A 19,253-nucleotide genomic window follows, 5' to 3' on the forward strand; every position below is an offset into this window, starting at 1 on the left:
TTTTCCCTCTCACTCCACCTCTGAGGCTGGTAGATAGCAAGCATTGCTGTCTGCATTCTATAAGGTAAGGGATTCAACCTTCAAAGCTTAGGTAATTTGCATGTGGTCACAGGAATATTGATCAATATTAGAGATAGAATCTGTCCTCCCAATTCACCTGTACACTGAGTCCAATATTGTCAAGTAGAAAAGTTAAATTAACACAGGTGTCTACATGCCCCAGAAAATATTGTTATTATTATTACTATTACCATTTGGATTCATATAGAAGTATATGGCCTTTTAAAAATTAGTTATTGCAAATTAAAAGCTTGTCAGGTCACATTTAGTAAAATTCAGAGAAGGTACATATAGTAAGAATACATATATTCATATATAAGTATTTACTATATATAATATTAGAGGCCTGGTGCACAAAATTAAATTCGTACAATTGTGGGGCGGGGGGTCCCCTCAGCCTGGCTTGTGCCCTCTCGCAGTCCAGGAGCCCTCAAGGGATGTCTGACTGCCGGCTTAGGCCTGCTCCCAGGAGCGGGCCTAAGCTGGCAGTTGCACATCCTTAGTGCTGCTGTGGAGGCGGGAGAGGCTCCCACTACCGCTGCTGTGCTCGCCAGCCATGAACCCGGCTCAGGGCTTCTGGCTGAGTGGCACTCCCCCTATAGGAGTGCACTGACCCACCAAGGGGCAGCTCCTGCTTTGAGCGTCTGCCCCCTGGTGGTCAGTGCGCATCATAGCGACCGGTCGTTCCACTGTTTGGTTGATTTGCATATTAGCCTTTTATTATATAGGACTAGAGGCCCAGTGCGTGAAATTTGTGCATGGTGGGGGGAGGGATGTCCCTCAGCCCAGCCTGCACCCTCTGCACCCTCTCCACTCTGGGACCCCTTGAGGGATGTCCAACTGCCTTACCGGGATCGGGCCTAAACTGGCAGTCGGACATCCCTCTCACAATCCAGAACTGCTGGCTCCCAACTGCTCACCTGCCTGCCTTCCTGATTGCCCCTAACCATTTCTGCCTGCCAGCCCTGATCACCCCCTAACCACTCCCCTGAAAGCCTGATTGATGCTTAACTGCTACCTTGCCAGCCTGATTGTCCCTACTGCCCTCCCCTGCAGGCCTGGTCACCCCTAACTGCTCCCCCCTGCAGGCCTGGGTCTCCCCCGCCCAACTGCCCTTCCCTACAGGCCCGGATGCCCCCAACTTCCCTCCTCTGCCGGCCTGGTCACCCCTAACTGCTCTCCCCTGCAGGCCTGGTTCCCCCCAACTGCCCTCCCCTGCAGGCCTGGTACCCCCCAACTGCTCTCCCTTGCAGGCCTGGGTCACCACCAACTGCCCTTCCCTGCAAGCCTGGTCACCCCCAACTTCCCTCCTCTGCTGGCCTGGTCACCCCTAACTGCCCTCCCTTGCAGGCCTGGTCCCCCCTAACTGCCCTCCCCTGCAGGCCTGGTCACCCCAACTGCTCTCCCCTGCAGGCCTGGGTTCCCCCCAACTGCCCTTCCCTGCAGGCCCGCTCGCCCCCAACTTCCCTCCTTTGACAGTCTGGTCACCCCCAACTTCCCTCCTTTACTGGTCTGGTCGCCCCCAACTTCCCTCCTTTGTCAGTCTGGTTGCCCCCAACTGCCCTCCCTTGCAGGCTTGGTCCCTCCCAACTGCTCTCCCCTGCTGACCATCTTGTGGTGGCCAGCTTGTGTCCACATGGGGGTAGGATCTTTGACCACATGGGGGCAGCCATCTTGTTTGTTGGAGTGATGGTCAATTTTCATATTACTCTTTTATTAGATAGGATAGAGGTCTGGTGCATGGGTGGGGGCCGGCTGGTTTGCTCTGAAGGGTGTCCCAGATCAGGGTGGGGGTTCCCTTGAGGCGTGAGGTGGCCTGGGCGAGGGGCCTATGGTGGTTTGCAGGCTGGCCATGCCCCCTGGCGACCCAAGTGGAAGCCCTGGTATCTGGGATTTATTTATCTTCTACAATTGAAACTTTGTAGCCTTGAGCGGAGCCAAGCCTCCTGCTTGCTCTGTGGCTGCCACCATTTTTGTTGGGATTTATTTATCTTCTATAATTGAAACTTTGTAGCCTTGAGCAGAGGCCAAGGCAGGCCAGGGCTGTGGAAGCTTGGCTTCCTCCATCGCCAGGGGCAACTCAAGCCTCCTGCTCTCTCCAGCTCCGTGGCTGTCACCAATTTTGTTGGGATTTATTTATCTTCTATAATTGAAACTTTGTAGCCTTGAGTGGAGGCCTGGGCCTGCCAGGGTATGCGGAAAGCTTGGCTTCCTCCATTGTCGGGGAAACCCAAGCCTCCTGCTCACTCCATGGCCACAGCCATTTTGGTTGGGTTAATTTGCATACTCTCTCCTGATTGGCTGGTGGGCGTGGCTTGTGGGTGTAGTGGAGTGATGGTTTATTTGCATATTACTATTTTATTAGATAGGATGATATGTTCTTTACACACAATTCCAATATATATATGTATTTTATTTGGTACCTATCAACAACCCTATGAGGCAGGTAATGTTAACATCATAATTTTACAGATAGGGATATCAAAGGTTAGGAAGACTGAGACTTCCACACCTTTGAGTCAGTGATTGATGGAGTTGGAGTTTGAACATATAGGGTGTAACTGCAGTTCTATACTTTTTAGTACTTCCTGCTGCCTCCACCACACCATGATCTCTGGAATCACAAGTGATCCCTTGATTAAGCAGAGCTAACTTTCCTTGTTTTCAAACAATTTGTTTAATCTTCGTGTCTCAATTTTCCTAATCAAGAGAATACCCGAGATTACAAATAATATATTCAAAATATTACAAACGAACCTTTCAATCTATATAATACATTGAAGCCATAGCTAAGCACTTGTACATATATTACTGGATTCAAAGCAAAGATAGATTAAGGTTTTATAAGTAGAGTTCTAAATCCTTACACTAAACTCTACACTTCATGGCTGATCATTGGCCTGACTCATAGATTCTTAGACCAGACAGGTGTGAAGATGAGTGGTTTTCCACATTTTCATTACCAGTTGAATCCCTTTTGCACATAAGGCGAATGCAAAGCCCTGAAGTATGGATCAGTGTTGCTAGGGGTGGAGTGGGACTAAAACTTTGAGCCTCACTTGCTCTATCTCCTTATTTCCTCAGGAACACATAAAGCAACTTAAGGAATTTTTCACCCCACTTTGAAAACAAATTTATTTCTCATTATGAAGAAGGAATGATGACAAAGCCAACATTTGTTGAGCATTTACTCTGTTCCTGGCAGGATGCCAATTGCTCTTTTAAGTGTTATTTCATTTAACCCTTAGAAGAACCCTATAGTTAGATCCTCATTATCCCCATTGGTAGACTTGTAAAGGGTAATTTGCTCAGAGCCACCTAGATGTAAGAGGAAGAGCCAGGACTAAACCCAAGTTTCTGATACTACAGCCCAGACCATTATCCACTAAGTGAGAAAATGGAAGTCATTTGTTTATAGTCCTTGAGTTGCCCTAACTGGTTTGGCTCAGTGGATAGAGCATTGGCCTGCGGACTGAAGGGTCCAAAGTTCGGTTCCCGTCAAGGGCATGTACCTTGGTTGTGGGCACATTCCCAGTAGGAGATGTGCAGGAGGCAGCTGATCAATGTTTCTCTCTCATTGATGTTTCTAACTCTCTATCCCTCTCCTTTCCTCTCTGTAAAAAATCAATAAAATATAAAAAAAATATAAAGTCCTAGAACTTATTATGATGAGACCCTCAATGGAAATTTGATATCCTGATTTATTAGTATTAGATGTATTACTTGTATTTCAAATTTATGCTGCAAGAGAATATTAAGTAAAAATATTTTTGTCATCTTCTCATATACAGAAATTGCATGAGAATTAGTAAGTATGTTTCTTGATGTCCTTTTTTCCCCAAAGATAGTTACATAAAAATAGTATTTACTTGATTGCAATTAACCTCTTTTGTATATTGTAAATATATTAAATGTAGCTATGAGTAGCTGGAAATCTAGGGTAAAGTGGCTTTAGTGTATGAAATGTAATTTTATTTCAGTTTCATGTTAAACAAGTCTGAAGGCAGGCAGATGATGGCTGATAGGGAGGTTCACAAAGTAATTAGGAATCTAGGCTCCTACTGTCATGAGGTCCCGCTGGCATAAACTTATATCCTCCAAGTCATGGTTCAGTATGGTTTCTGAGCTCCAACTAGCACTTATGTATTCTAGCTAGGACATGCACATCAAGATTCTAGCCATAGGAACAGAAATTCCATTGGTCAGAACTTACTTAAATGGAGACTCCTATGGACAAGGGACATTATTCTATTTTCTGGGAGGCCTAACCCAAAATCAAAGATGCTGTTATTAAGGAAAAAGAACAAATATTTGGGATAGGCACCTGTGAGTTTCAACCATAGTCATGTTAAATTTAAATGATGAGAAGAATATCATCATTCAAATGTTGTGGTAAACAGTAGGCAGGTGGCTATATTGGTCTGAAGTTTAGACAAGTTATTGATTTGGTAGCCATCAGCATATACATATGAATTAAGGCCATGAACATTGGTAACTGAAAATATTTGGTTCTGTTGGATAAAAGAATACTTTTCTTATAATATTATGGTATTAATTTGCATAGTAAATTCTACCCTATTATAACATGAATCTGAGCATATTTCGCTATTTGTTATTAAAATGGCAATATATTAGATATTAATTAAGCTAAGGTGAGTATTTAATTATCAATTTCACAAATCTTGTGTTCCATCCAAAAGTTATGACTCCATACTTCATATATTATGGGTCAGCAATTGGGGCAGGAAATCCATTAATCAAGAAATCTTACTTTTGGAAAATAATATAAATATTAAAACAGTTCATACATTTTTCAATTTTCTCTCCTTACAAAGTTAATTCAGATAGGATTACATACAGAAATTTCTAGATAATCTGGGGGATTCTTGGTATATGGCTTATAGTGTTTACCAGGGAAACAGCAACCTGGAAGACATCACAGGGTCTTAGCCCATGTTCCCACTGGCACATTCCAATTTTAAGGCCCTTCAGTGGCTTACGTAAAATGGAATTTTATGGGTCTACAGTTTTTAAAACTAGTTTAGGATTCAAGTAATAAAGAACTTTTATGTTTTCCTCACATGTATGATTCTTGGATTATTTCAAATGACTTGCAATCTCTTATTTTGAGCATTCCAAATTATCTGGCATATAGCTAATAAAAAAATAATGCATTTGAAATTTATATTAAAGCTTATTGTTTAATAAATGATGAATTTTAATTATATAAATATTAAGTTTTTCTAGGTTATTAGGCATGAAACACTAGCTTTGGTAAAAATTAGAGAGCACCTAGATCAATTAAAATTCCCATTATATTTTTTAAAAATGAAGACTATGAAAGCACATTCAACATCATACAAGTTGGGGGTTAGGAGATGCTGGAATTTATGATGTTGAATATGATAGATTTCTCACCTGAGAAACTTAGGATTTAGATGAAAGAACTTAATCTTTAAATGAACCCTTAGGACTAAGACACAGGTAATTAGCCTTCCCGTTCAGAGTTATTTCCACTATATCATGCCAACTCTTACAGGAGGTATCAAGACAAAGTCACAAGAAAAACTTGGTAGAAAGCCATCTAACAATGCAAAAAGTTAATGAATGAAAGTCTGTGTTATATATTAGCAGCCTCAAGTGTCTGTAGCTCAGGTTTCTCAATAATTTTTCTTGTGACAGACTTGCCATGGCATACTCACACACTCCCCAATAATTCTTATTTTTATTCCATATTTTTAAGTGTGTATAATTCTTATGATGGCACTCCTTGTCAACATTTCTGTGGGAAACTGCTGCTTTTAAACAGTATTTACTCAGATCATGCCAACTTACTATCTTGAACTGGAAAGAGTTTGAGGAAAAGAAAACAAATCTATTAGTGGAGTTAAGGATTAAATAGCTTAATTTATAAGTTTATAAATGAATAACTAATTACTTAATATTTTTAAAATTTTTTGCGTCCCATCTATCTATGATTGTAAATTTCTAGAGGTTAGAGTGTCAACTTAAATTTCTTATGCTGTACCACCTCTGGTTAGGAACTTAATAGACCTTGATGATAACACAGTGGAGATCAGAGACATTCCTTACTGTTGAGTTGCCACTAATGCTTATATAAAACAAAGTCTGACGATATCAGGTGCTATCTTCACAACTTCCTGTTAAAGTAGGTGGGAGGAAAGATTATCACTGCAGTTTTATGGCTGGTTAAATATAGGCATGGTTAAGCTATGGGATTTGCCCAAGTTAAAGTTTAATGAGAGGTAGGGTTTTCTGTCATTCACAATATTTATTATAAACTTCCTACTGTACAAAGCAATACTATGTTTATTAAAAACTTACTACTGTAATAAGCAACACTGTTTTAATGTCTATGATTTCAATCATCTTTAGATACTTTGTGAAAATGCCATAAGGAGCCATTTCAATAATGATTAGGGAACTGTTGTCAGACAAAAAATATAGAACTTGGTATCTGAATGATTTCACACTGCTTTGCCCCATATCATATTGCTTTTACTGAATAGTAATTGATGCTATTTGTTAGAATTGAGGGACATTCTAAGAGCATTATAAAACAAATTTTTGTTTCTGTGCTAAGAATAACTTAGAGAATGTAGTTCATTACATTATATAGTACTAGATGCCCGGTGCACAAAATTTGTGCTCTGGTTGGGGGAGGGTGTGCCTTCAGCCCAGCCTGTGCCCTCTCGCACTCCAGGAGCCCTCTCGCAGTTCTTTCTCCTTACCGCACGCCTGCTTGCTGTTCCTTAGCACTGCTATGGAGGCGGGAGAGGCTCCCGCCACCACCGCTGCACTCGCTAGCCGTAAGCCCGGCTTCTGGCTGAGCGGTGCTCCCCCTGTACGAGCACACTGACCACCAGGGGGCAGCTTCTGCATTGAGTGTCTGCCCTCTGGTGGTCAGTGCACATCATAGCGACCGGTCGTTCTGGTCATTCTGCCATAACGGTCGCTTAGGCTTTTATTATATAGATTCTTTTAATGAGGAACTGAAGGAATTGCATTGCTTCTGAGCAACTGATCAGTTTTTATCTTATGGGTGCCATGAAGACTGCACCTGACCAAAGTTTGGTGGTTTGTTTTTTTTGTCCAGAGAGCTATAAATGTTGTGGCTTGACTTAAGGAAATGTCTACATGGGAATTATGAAATACAGTTTTAATTCTATTCCCATTTTATCTTTTCACTTACGTTTTGCTTTATCCTTACATCTCTAAACTTAACTTAATACCATATTTTATATAGAATATATATAAAATCTCCTTATAAGCTACTTTAATCCAGTGTAGAACAAGGTTGAATATAAGTAAAAACATTCATAATAAAAACAATGAGCTTCCCACCATTACACTGGTGCTGTAAAAAATAAAATGGAAACAGTTGTCTAGTAATTAGACTACCACCTTGTTATAATTATAACTTCTCTCTGAGAACTATTCATAGTTATTATTGTAGGGAGTGCACACAAAATTTAGTCCAAGGACCAGGTTGATACTATTAGACACTTTATTGAGGTGTTAGTGTAACTGTAGACAGGGCAGAATATGTTTTTGCAATTTTATTAAGGAGTAATTTGTTTGTATTGTTTTAAAAAGTCAGTGAAAACATATAATCCAGGCACATGTATACAAACTTTTAGTTTGTCTTTTTTTGGTGAATCCTCACCTGAGAATATTTTTCCATTGATTTTTAGAGAGAATGCAAGGGAGAGGAGTGGGAAAGAGAGAGAGAGAGAACCATTGATGTGTGAGAAACACATTGATTGGTTGCTTCCAGCGTGCGCCTCGACCAGGGCTAGGAATTGAGCCTGCAACCTAGCTATGTGTCTTTGACTGGAATTGAACCCAGGACCTTTCAGTTTGAGGGCCAACACTTTATTTATTGAGTCAAACCAGCTAGGGCCAAATTTTTAGCTTTATCCTGGATATTTTTATAGTTGTATTGTAGAAATTATAAAAAAGATGGCAGATCTCCCCAATGCCTCTGGTAAGAAAAACCATCTGAAGGATTTGTGTGGATAGGACAAGGAGGCACAATCCTATGAGCTAAAGAAATAAGCTGCAGTCACACTTAAAATTAAAAAAAAATTATATTTTAAATCTTAAGCACTGACGTAGGGAATTAGCAATATCATACGGGACTATATTGTTACTTTATTGTGGTATCTTTCATTATGCTTTTGTCTAGATATTATAACATACAGACATTCAGTGATCCCAAATAATATGTGTCTCCTGAAATTAATGTCCTTTTATTTGCATTTGTCACGTTTTGTACTATGATAGTACTTTATAGTAGGTAGATCAAATCAATTTGGAAAATCATGTATTCTAAACACAGGTGAAATAGAAATATTAACCAAAGCTTCATTATTATATAAAATGTCTTATGGAAATCAGGCTTACTTAAATAGCAATTATTCTTTACAATATCTGACCTATCTTTCTTTGTGGGTCATATTCCAAGTTCTTTTCCAAGACTATGGCAGACCAGAGTGCTTTAAGAGAGTTCAAAACCCATATGTGATACTGACAAATGGTTGATTTAATTTGTTTAGTCAGCTTCAATTCCCTCTGGGAACATTCCTTGAGCATGTGTTCAGAGAATATAGAAATAAGTAAGGATCCCTATCCTCAAAGAGCTCAAAATGCATACTTAGCTGTGATATTCAGAGATGGGGATGACTAGACTTAACTGAAGTGAATAGATTTTTTGAATCAGCTCTTAAATACCCACAGGCTTTTATGATACAAGCAAAGAATAGACTCTATGTGAGAACATTTTTCAGAAACTCAGAGGTAAATAAAAAACAATTGCTAAAGACTTAAGTGGCAAGTAGTCGCATTTCATTTTTTAGACAATATGCATATATTACTAGATGAAAATAAAATTAACTTTCAAAAAGTTCTTTCTATTACACATACACACATAAACAACCGGATAGCCCCCAGCCCTTTCCAGTATTGGTGCACTGATCAAATGGGCCATCCTGGGGAAGCGAGAGCTAAGGGGAGGAACTCAGGTGTGAATGGGCCACCTTGGTAACTTGTTTTACATAAATTATACATATGCATATTAAAAAAGACTCTAAGTTACTCCACATAGGAGCAGCAGGAGCAAAGGCAGAGAGCTTGAAAGCTCTTGGGACAGAGCAGAAATATTAGGTTAACTGAGGCCGACTTGGGTTTCAAGCTGTCTCCACCATTAGCATATCCCTTCCAGAAAGACAGCTTACTGTATGGAGAATGATATGGAGACTGGTAGACTGGAGAGGAATCTGTTGTCAAGCTATAGGACAAGTTTTGGTGAGAATTGTCAGAACAAGTTCAGCGACAATGGGTTTAGTGATAAACTACATTAGCTTTGCTATGAAAGTGAGACTAGAAAAAGAAAAGACCATTATAGCTTCCCAATGCAATTAGCATTGACTTGCTGGCTCTTGCTTAAATCAACCATCAGTAAATTATGGCCCAAAGGCCAAATTTGCCTTACCACCTGCTTTTATACAGTGCTTGAGTTAAGAATGACCTTTACACTTTTAAATGGTTGAAAACAAATCAAAAGAAGAAAAATATTTCATGGCAAGCAAAGGTTTGTGAAATTTAAATTTCAGTGTGCAGAAATAAAGTTTTATTGGAAAACAGACATGCTCATTTGTTTATGTGTTGTCTTTGCCTGCTTTTGCACTACAAAGGCAGAGTTGAATAGCTGCAACAGAGATTGTGTGGCCCAGAAAGCCTTAGTTACTATTTGGACATTCACAGAAAAGTTTGCTGACCTCTGGGTTAAGTGGTTGCTAACAATGCTTTGGTACCACCAGCTTTATAGATATTGTGCACATGTTCATTCAAAATAGCTCAGCTGGACTGACCTGGTGAAATAGGTGAACTAAGAACATCCATGCTGTTTACCATCCTATATAATAAAAGGCTAATATGCAAACTGTCCCCTCAACTGGGAGTTCGACGGGGATTTTGACCAGGGGGGCAGGCTGGCTGGCAACTGCCATGGCCCCTCCCCCCAGCTGGCCCCACCCTTGATCACCCCATTCTCCTATTGGGGGCAGGGCTGGCTGGCCAACCTCCTGTGTCCTCCCTCCCTCCCCCACCGCAGGCACAGCCCGATCCATCTGATCAGGGCAGGCTGGCTGGACCCCACCTATGCATGAATTCATGCACTGGGCCTCTAGTTATAGATAATGAGCAAAGAGTTGAAGATCCTCATCAATCAGTCCTTGGTGGTGGTGTTGTGTAGGGGTTTTCTGGTGAACTTTCCTTTGAAGCACTGTGAGTTTTGTCTTCTCATTCCCTAGTGCTTACCATAAAGTTTATTTGTTAGTACCTTTTCCCCCCTTGTTTTTGTTGTAGTTGTTTTGCATTTCTCTTTATTTTTTAAAGTAAGTATTGATTGATTTCAGTAAGAGGAAGGGAGAGGGAGAGAGAGATAGAAACATCAATGATGAGAAAGAATCATGGTTGGCTGTTTCCTGCATATCCCCTACGGGGGGGGGGGGGGGCGGTCAAACCTCTAACTGGGGCATGTGCCCTGCCTGGGACTTGAACCATGACCTCCTGATTCCTGGGTTGATGCTCAACCACTGAGCCACACCAGCTGGGCTGCTTTTCTTTTATAATACTCATTAAAAAGTGACAATGATAATGCAACTCTGGACATATAACTTGTCTTTTGGCAATTTTGGGCTTATAAAAATCTACCCATATTTTAACTGTTTTATTCACCTGCTATATTCTTTATCTAATCACACATGTCCCCAAATGGAAAAGAAAAATAATAGAAAGAAAGAAATTTGATGCCGCTGAAGCTATTATAATGCAACTAGTCTATCTGAAGGTAATTTTATGGGAGGAACTTCAGATAAGTTTCAACAGGCCACAGTGATGATTGGACAAGGGCTTATGTGCAGAGGGGGGTTAATTACATGTTTCTGTTGATATATAAAATGGTTTTATTCCTCCATTTTAATGATTTTTTAGCACACTTCTACCACATCTAATTTGGAGCAATTCAGTATTAAATCACCTGCTGAGAGAGCAACAAAAAAGTAATTAAGAAACAGGGTGAATCAGTTTGAAAAGCAATGCCATTCAGACCGGGAAGGGAAGAGTTAATGTTTCAAATGACAAACATCTCAGTAATGTGGTTATTACCATTATTATTAATAATTAAAATAATGATAATAATAACAGCCCTTGGTATTTGTACAATAATTTTCTACTTGGGAGCTCAAAATAATACAATATTTTATCATTTTTCATCTCTACATAATTCAGGGGCTTGGGATTATTATTCCTGTTTTTCATGTGGAGGAAATAAGAGAGAATTGAATCTGCTGGTACAAGAATGTACAATAAATAAATTGGTGGTGGTGCTCAGCAATATACTCTCTTGTTTATTCAAAGTGTTTTTGATGGTTTCTTTTTTTTTCTTTGTCCTATGCTACCTCTCTTATCTCATTCAAAGTCACCAAAGACCATCACTGAAATAGCTGTAAAAGGTGGGGGTCAGGAAAGGAGGACACCCTGGTAACTTTGGGCACAATAGTGACAGAAATTCCATGAAAAGGCACATAATCATTCTCATTATCTTTTGAAATTCAACCCCCCTCTCTCTTTTATTTAATTCAAAAGCTATAATATTTCTTGTTAGAAAAAATCCACCACAACACAAAAAAGCACATTAAAGTTAAAGGTTTCTTATTTCTGTTATTCCACTTCTTACTGTTTATAATTTTTGTCTCTTTCTATATATTTTACAATGCACACACATATATGGTTTTATTTACAGAAACTAGACACAGAATGCATATTCTCCTGCAACATTTTTTTCATTAAAATATATCATTGACCTTTTGCATGTTAATAGATGTAGCTCTACCCTATCAGTCTAATGACTGCATTATTTTACTTTTCTGTCTTGATAAAAAGTTATCATAGAATAGAACTTCTGTCATATTTCACAATTCTATATAGTGATCATGTACTTTTATAGTTTTATCATGTTTCCTTCTATTATAAATTCATATTCTTTATCTGGCATGTTTTCCTATTAGTAGAGAAGCCTTCCCTCCCATGGCTGTCCCCTCCTCCCATCCCCCACATTTTGCTTACGTCTGCTATATGCATCTCCTTTCTTCTGCAACAGACGAATAGCAAGCATTCACAGATGCAGGATCAGTAGTCAGTTTGTAGGCTCCTTAGGCACATTTGCACATAAAAAATAACCTCCTGCGGAGAAGTCTTTTTATATTTCAATAATTGCCATTCTAGAAGCAGGTGTTCAGAATCCCACTCAAGGGAGATCTAGTGATGGAAGAGATAGGGTAGAGGAAGATGAAGTTTCCTTGACTACAGTCTCATGGGAAAGTCACAGGACCAAGTAGAGTCCCAGGGGCCTTGCACCACACCCCAGGCCTTCAGCAGAGGCAGAGTCATGTAGCAATGGTGACTTTATTGACTTCTGCAACAATGTTCACACAGAACAGGACATGGAGGCAGAAACAGGATGTGATGATGGTATGGCAGGGATCAAAATGAAATCACTTCTTGGCCATATATCATGTGGAAATAGAGTCCCCTTGGTTTCTGCAAGCAATATATATATAATATAAAAGTATATACTAGAGGCCCGATGCATGAAATTTGTGCAAAGGGCTCGGCCCTTGCAGCCGTGGCGGCTTGCCTTGGCCCTTGCAGTCCAGGCTTCATCCAGAAGGATGTCTGGAAGGTTGTTCAGCTGCCTGGTCTAACTAGCACATTATGCTTTAATTATTATAGATATTGAAAAATGCTTTGCAGTTTCCAAGAACTTCTCAAATTCATGATTTCATTCTGGGTTCCGCAGTCAACCTCATGCTTTTGAAAGTATGGGTATTCTTCTGTCCCTATTGTCAGAGAAACGATGCTCAGAGTTTAATGATTTGTTCAAGCTGGTAAGGAAAGAGCTGGACTTGGAATTCTCTTTATTTTGATTCAGTCCCTGGTCCCCCTTCAAAACAACGCTATACATATCCCTAGTCTTCATGTACCAGACAGTGCTCTGGAGGTATGAATACATGCCATTGATTCTACCAGCATGACAAATACCTAATACCTCAATAAATTTAAAATAGCATCATATTCAAACTCTTTAGCCAACTGACATATTATTTCATTTTCTCTAGTTTTTGAGTTTGCTTAGTAACTATTGTTACACAAGGAAACAGCAACTCTACTAATCAAACACAAAGAAGGTTGACAGACATTTTTCAGTAACATGATTCTGAAGGCAGAACAAATGGGAGAGGCTGAGGGAGTCTCATGAACAAGGGATTCCCTGCAGCATCACTGAAGTTTAGAGGTAACTATTAGCTCAAACATTTAGCTTTTTTAGAACAGACCTCTGGTTATCTTTTATGTATATCCTTAAATCTTGTTTGGATATAGGTCAGAAAAACAGAAAGAGATTGAATTAGAAACTCTATCTGGAGCCTGGTATGATTAAAGCTGCAACACATTTCTTGGGCAGTTTAAGATTCTAGAGGGGTATAAACAGGCTTTAAACATTTCCATAGCTCCTACAGTGCTAACTCAGTGTCCTGCACACAGACAGCACAATAAATCATGGCAAACATTTACATTGCACTTTCTACATGTTAGGCACTGTTGTAGGCATTTTACATACAGTAATTTATTTAATCCCTACAACAATTCTATGAGATAGGTTTATCATTGTCATCCTTGCTTTATGGACAAGAAAACTGAGGCACAGAGAAGTCAAATTACTTGCCAAAAGTCAGGCAACCAGAGCCAGACTGGCTTATCAGCCTAGGACCCAGGGTGTGTTCTAAACAAAACAGTATTCTATCGGGAGAAACCAAGATGGCGGCATAGGTAAACACCTAAACTGCTGCCTCGCACAACAATTTCAAAACTACAACTAAAAGACAGAACGGACACCATCCAGAACCACAGGAAAGCAGGCTGAGTGAAAATTCTACAACTAGAAGGAAGGAGAAAAGCTCACAGAGAATTGGAGGTACGGCAAAGGGGCTTTGTGCGCGCAGAGAGGAAGGGCGGCTGAGAGCTTGGCTGACTTCCTCTGGCGGAAGGGGGAAGGAAGCCTCGGACCGCGAGCTGGGAAAGGCAGAAGTCTGAAGGCGCACACGGGCCAGTGCGCACAAAGGCTGCGGAGGTAGCCATAGGCTTTCCCTAGTGAAAGGGAGTCAGAGGATCCTGACTGAGCCCCAGTTCTGACTGCAGTGAACCCCGGTTCCAGGCGAGCCCCTGGGGACCCACGCTCTTGTAGGGGGAGTCTGGACTCTCGGGCGGAGACTCAGGAGCCGGGGAAGGCGGAGGACTGAAAGTGCGCACACGCGCCGCGCCGGTGCGCACAAAGGCTGCGGGGGTTGCCACAGGCTTTCCCTAGTGGAGGGGAGTCAGAGGATTCTGACTGCACCGAGCCCCAGTTCTGACTGCAGTGAACCCCAGTTCCAGGCGAGCCCCTGGGGACCCACGCTCTTGTGGGGGGAGTCTGGACTCTCAGGCGGAGACTCGAGCTGGGGAAGGCGGAGGACTGAAAGAGCACATGCGCGCAGGGGCGGGGCTGACAGGAAGCCAAGACTGAGACTCCACCCCATCCAAGCTGAGCACAGAGGCTATTGCAATTTGGCAAGTCTAATCCTATAAGGCTGTCTCCAGCACCGGGCTTCTCCCAGCATAGACACAGCTGATCCTTACAGCCAACTGGCCCGGAGGTCAATTCTTCCCAGTGATACCAACAACAATAAAGACTTAATTACAACAAGGCTGTACACACAGTCCACAAAGGGGTGCACCAAGAGTGTCCACCTCAGGTTAACTGGGGAAGCAGACCCACTGGGCCATATTGGAAACCTAGCACAAATATCTACCTTACCAACTCAGGGATCCAGTGAAAATGCGGGGTCAAAGAATCAGATCACAAACGAAAGAAATGGAGGAAAACAAACGACTGGATATAGAATTCAAAACCACCGTTATAAGACTTTTTAAGAATATCCTAGAAAAGGCCGATAAATATAACGAGACCCTCGAAGATATGAAAAAGGACCAACTAGAAATTAAACATACACTGACTGAAATAAAAAATATTATACAGAGACCCAGAAACAGAATAGAGGAACACAAGAATCAAGTCAAAGAATTGAAATACAAAGAAGCAAAAAACACTCAACCGAAAAAGCAAAAGCAAAAAAAAAAATCCAAAAAGTTGAAGATAATGTAAGAAGACTCTGGGACAACTTCAAGCGTACCAACATCAGAATTATGGGGGTGCCAGAAGAAGAGAGAGAGCAAGATACTGAAAACCTATTTGAAGAAATAATGACCGAAAACTTCCCCCACCTGGTGAAAGAAATAGACTTACAAGTCCAGGAAGCCCACAGAACCCCAAACAAAAGGAATCCAAAGAGGACCACACCAAGACACATCATAATTAAAATGCCAAGAGCAAAAGACAAAGAGAGAATATTAAAAGCAGCAAGAGAAAAACAGTTAATTACGTACAAGGGAGCACCCATACGACTGTCAGCTGACTTCTCAACAGAAACTATGCAGGCCAGACGGGAGTGGCAAGAAATTTTCAATGTGATGAATAGCAAGAACCTACAACCAAGATTACTCTACCCAGCAAAGCTATCATTCAGAATTGAAGGGCAGATAAAGAGCTTCACAGATAAGAAAAAGCTGAAGGAGTTCATCACCACCAAACCAGTACTATATGAAATGCTGAAAGGTATTCTTAAAGAAGAGGAAGAAGAAAAAAGTAAAGAGAAAAAATTATGAACAACAAATACATATCTATCAACAAGCCAACCTAAAAATCAAGTGAATTAAAAACCTGAGGAGCAGAATAATCTGGTGAATATAATAGAATCAGGGGCATAGAAAGGGAGTGGGCTGATAATTCTCAGGGGGAAAGGGGTATGGGGGGGTTCATGAAGAGAATGGACAAAAATCATACACCTATGGATGAGGACAGTGGGGGGGAGGTAAGGGCAGAAGGTGGGGTGGGATAGGGGTGGAGGGGAGCTATGGGGGGAAAAAGGAGAAATAATTGTAATAATCTGAATAAAGATTTAAAAAATAAATAAATAAATAAATAAATAAAATGCAAAAAAAAAAAAAACAAAAAAAAAAACAGTATTCTATCATCTGTTTGAGTGTCCTGAATTCCCCAGAAATATCTGTTTTACCCAAGAAGTGGGTTCAGTGTGCACTGTGATATAATCCACCCATTTGCTTGTTTTCTCAGATCTTCTGTGACCAGGGCCTCGAAGAGAGCATGTGTGAAGCCATGGGTTATTGGCCTCATCACCTTTTTATCCCTGATTGTTCTGGCAGTGTGCATTGGACTCATTGTTCATTATGTGAGATACAGTAAGTATGGGCTGCCCTGGCATCATGTGATTTACCCCAAATATTTCCTCCTGTACATTCCTGTTTTGGCTAGCCACAGGCTTATTCATTCATTACTACAATTCATTTGCATAGCTGGTACGAAGAACTCTTTACCTGCCTTGTTTCATCTTTAATCCTCACAAGCCGAGGAGATTCTTTCTTCTATCTTTAATGAAGCAATGCTTCCTAATGTGAATAGCATGCTAGTTTTTATACTCATTAATAATCAAGTCTTAATTAGGGGAAGATCATAGGATAGCTAGAGTCCAGTGGCTTGAGTTGTTGAGGTTACAGGGCAATCACCTTGATTTAAAATAATTATAACTCATTGAAATCCTGGCAGCCCAATAAATTAATCACATAATCAGGGATTACAAAGAATAAGTAGGCTCCATTCTGTGCTGGTAAGTTAGAAAAAGGCTCAGAGTAATATATTATTGAAGAAATGCTTATTCTTGTTATTTTAAATATCATCTTGGGATGTATTATAAGTGAGTAAAGAGAACAGGATCTGCTGAGAAGGCTAATTACAAGGAGATTCACTCTGTGGTAATTGGGTACCTCACTGCTAGATGAAACGTGAACACTGCTGTGCTATTGGAAAGATCCCCAGGGTACTCCAGAACTGTTTTTTTGAGGGCATGACAACCCTTCTGAAGTTTCCTTCTACTTTGCCTCAGGTTTTAATTAGTTGTCTCCACTATGACCTATTGGTTTAATATCTCTCTTACTGACTAGATAATGCTTTGATGTTCAAGACCCTGTAACTAAAGAGGCTAGTAACTTGATTCTAATTTAATTGGGAATTTGCAGAAGTTTCTTTCTTATAAAGAGAAATGGTGGTCTATAATTTGATGATTTTCTGCTAGCAGACACAGTCCAGTCTTAATTATCCAAGCAAGATGGATCATTAATGAGCAGTTTAAAGGGAAAAAAAAGTATTGTAAAGATTATTTTTGGTAGAATTTGCCCACATGCAAGTCTTTGAATTTGAAGTATCTGCATTTTGAAATTTTTCTGGAGCATGTTTTTAATAAAAAAATAGTAGCTAAAATAACTTTACAATCCTATAATTCTGTTATGAATATACTAGAGGCTTGGTGCATGAAATTTGTGCACAGGAGGGGACGTTTCTCAGCCCGGCCTGCACCCTTTCCAATACGGGACATCCTTCTCATAATCCGGGACCGCTGGCTCCTAACTGCTCGCCTGCCTGCCTGCCTGATCACTGCCTAACTGCCCTCCACTGCTGGCCTGATTGTGCCCCTAACTGCTTGCTCCCCTGTGCCGGCCTGATCTCTCCCCTAACTGCTTGCTCCCCTGCCGGCCTGATTGCCCCTAACCGCCTTTGCCTCAGCCCCCACCACTGTGGCTTTGTCCGGAGGGAAGGCAAGATGACTGGAAGATGTCCAGTCGACCCAGTCTAATTAGCATGCTGCCCTTTTATTAGTATAGATTGAGTCCCATGATGTTGTAAGCATCATCACTCTTCTCCATGGATGCCTAGGACTACGTTTTATTCATTTTTGTATTTTCCAGGAATTAAGAGGATTCTTGCACATATTAGAAACTTAATTAATGTCTATTAAATACGGAATGAAAAACAACAAGTGAGTCATACCTATGATATTTTCTAGGGGCATATTTTGACTTGTGTGACTTCATAAGGAATTCCTAGTAATACTAGGGGTCTCCATGCTTGAGTGAGAGAAAATGTTTCTTACTTTTCTCTTTTGCTTCTTCCCCAGCCAAGTGTTTATAGAGGCTTAAAATCTTATTCATATGCATACAGTGAGAACCTGGCAAGATTTTTCCAGTAACCTGTTCCTGGATCCTATTGTTTGGATGAACAGTTGAGTAATATGGAACACAGTTTCTATTGCCCACACAGCACACCTGAATAAACGATTGTTGTGATGTGTGTTACTGTCATAATTGCGACCTGCCCTCTGTGAGTGGATATAGCACACGTGCACTTGGAGATGGTACACCTAGATAACCCAGCTAAACCAAACAAATCTATTACAGAAACAGATAGATACCGATGCAAGTGATCAGACTTGAAGAAACATTGTTTTGGCATAAAGCCCAGGACAGCGTAGATTTGTGTGTGCAGTGTGTGTCCACGGGCCTTTGAAGCTGCATTCCTGTCCCCTCTGTGATTTGAGTGACAGAAGGTGAATCTATTATGAGTAACATCATTGTAGGTTATAGAATCACAAACCTGTTAGAAAACTACGTTCCTCCTTATTTTTCTTACTTTTCTGTTAACATTCCCAATGATATTCTTCAACAACTACACATGCCATATAATTTTGACAACTGGGAATATGTCTTAACACTTAGTGATCTGTTTGTGTCATTTGAGCAAAGTAAAACATTGACTACAGATAAGTTGTTTATTTGGTTGAAGTATATGAAATTGCCGATATTTGACCATTTTTGACCTACACAAAGAGCAATTTTAAATGATTCAATCCAATGATTAAATAAGCAACACCCAAACAGGTCTAAGGATATAGAAGAGTCTGTTATTTTCCTCTGTAGAACCTTACTATTCAACATGTGGTTGGGTGCCAGCAGCATCAGCCTAGTGCTTGGCAGATGACCTTGTTAGAAGAAATGCAGAGTCTTGGGCCCAAATTTAGACCTAAGGGAAACTATCAGTCAATATTTCAATAGATTAAAAACCTTACTTAAAATTGTGTATATTGCCAGGGCTCTGCCTGCATTTC

The 19,253-nt window shown here is 40.5% G+C and overlaps 1 protein-coding gene across 1 annotated transcript in view; it reads left to right on the forward strand.

The window, feature by feature from the left end:
• The window catches only part of LOC308242007 (transmembrane protease serine 11E-like), a gene marked incomplete at both ends in the record, with an annotated part of 106,256 nt that overhangs the window by 55,684 nt on the left and 31,319 nt on the right, over nt 1-19,253 (forward strand). Inside the window, one exon of the mRNA XM_080655778.1 lies at nt 16,373-16,497. Within this exon, the coding sequence (XP_080511904.1) occupies nt 16,373-16,497 (125 nt within the window). The remainder of the gene's footprint in view (nt 1-16,372; nt 16,498-19,253) is intronic.

This window comes from Plecotus auritus (genome assembly GCF_963455305.1).
Source record: "Plecotus auritus genome assembly, chromosome: 1".
Lineage (NCBI taxonomy): Eukaryota > Metazoa > Chordata > Mammalia > Chiroptera > Vespertilionidae > Plecotus > Plecotus auritus.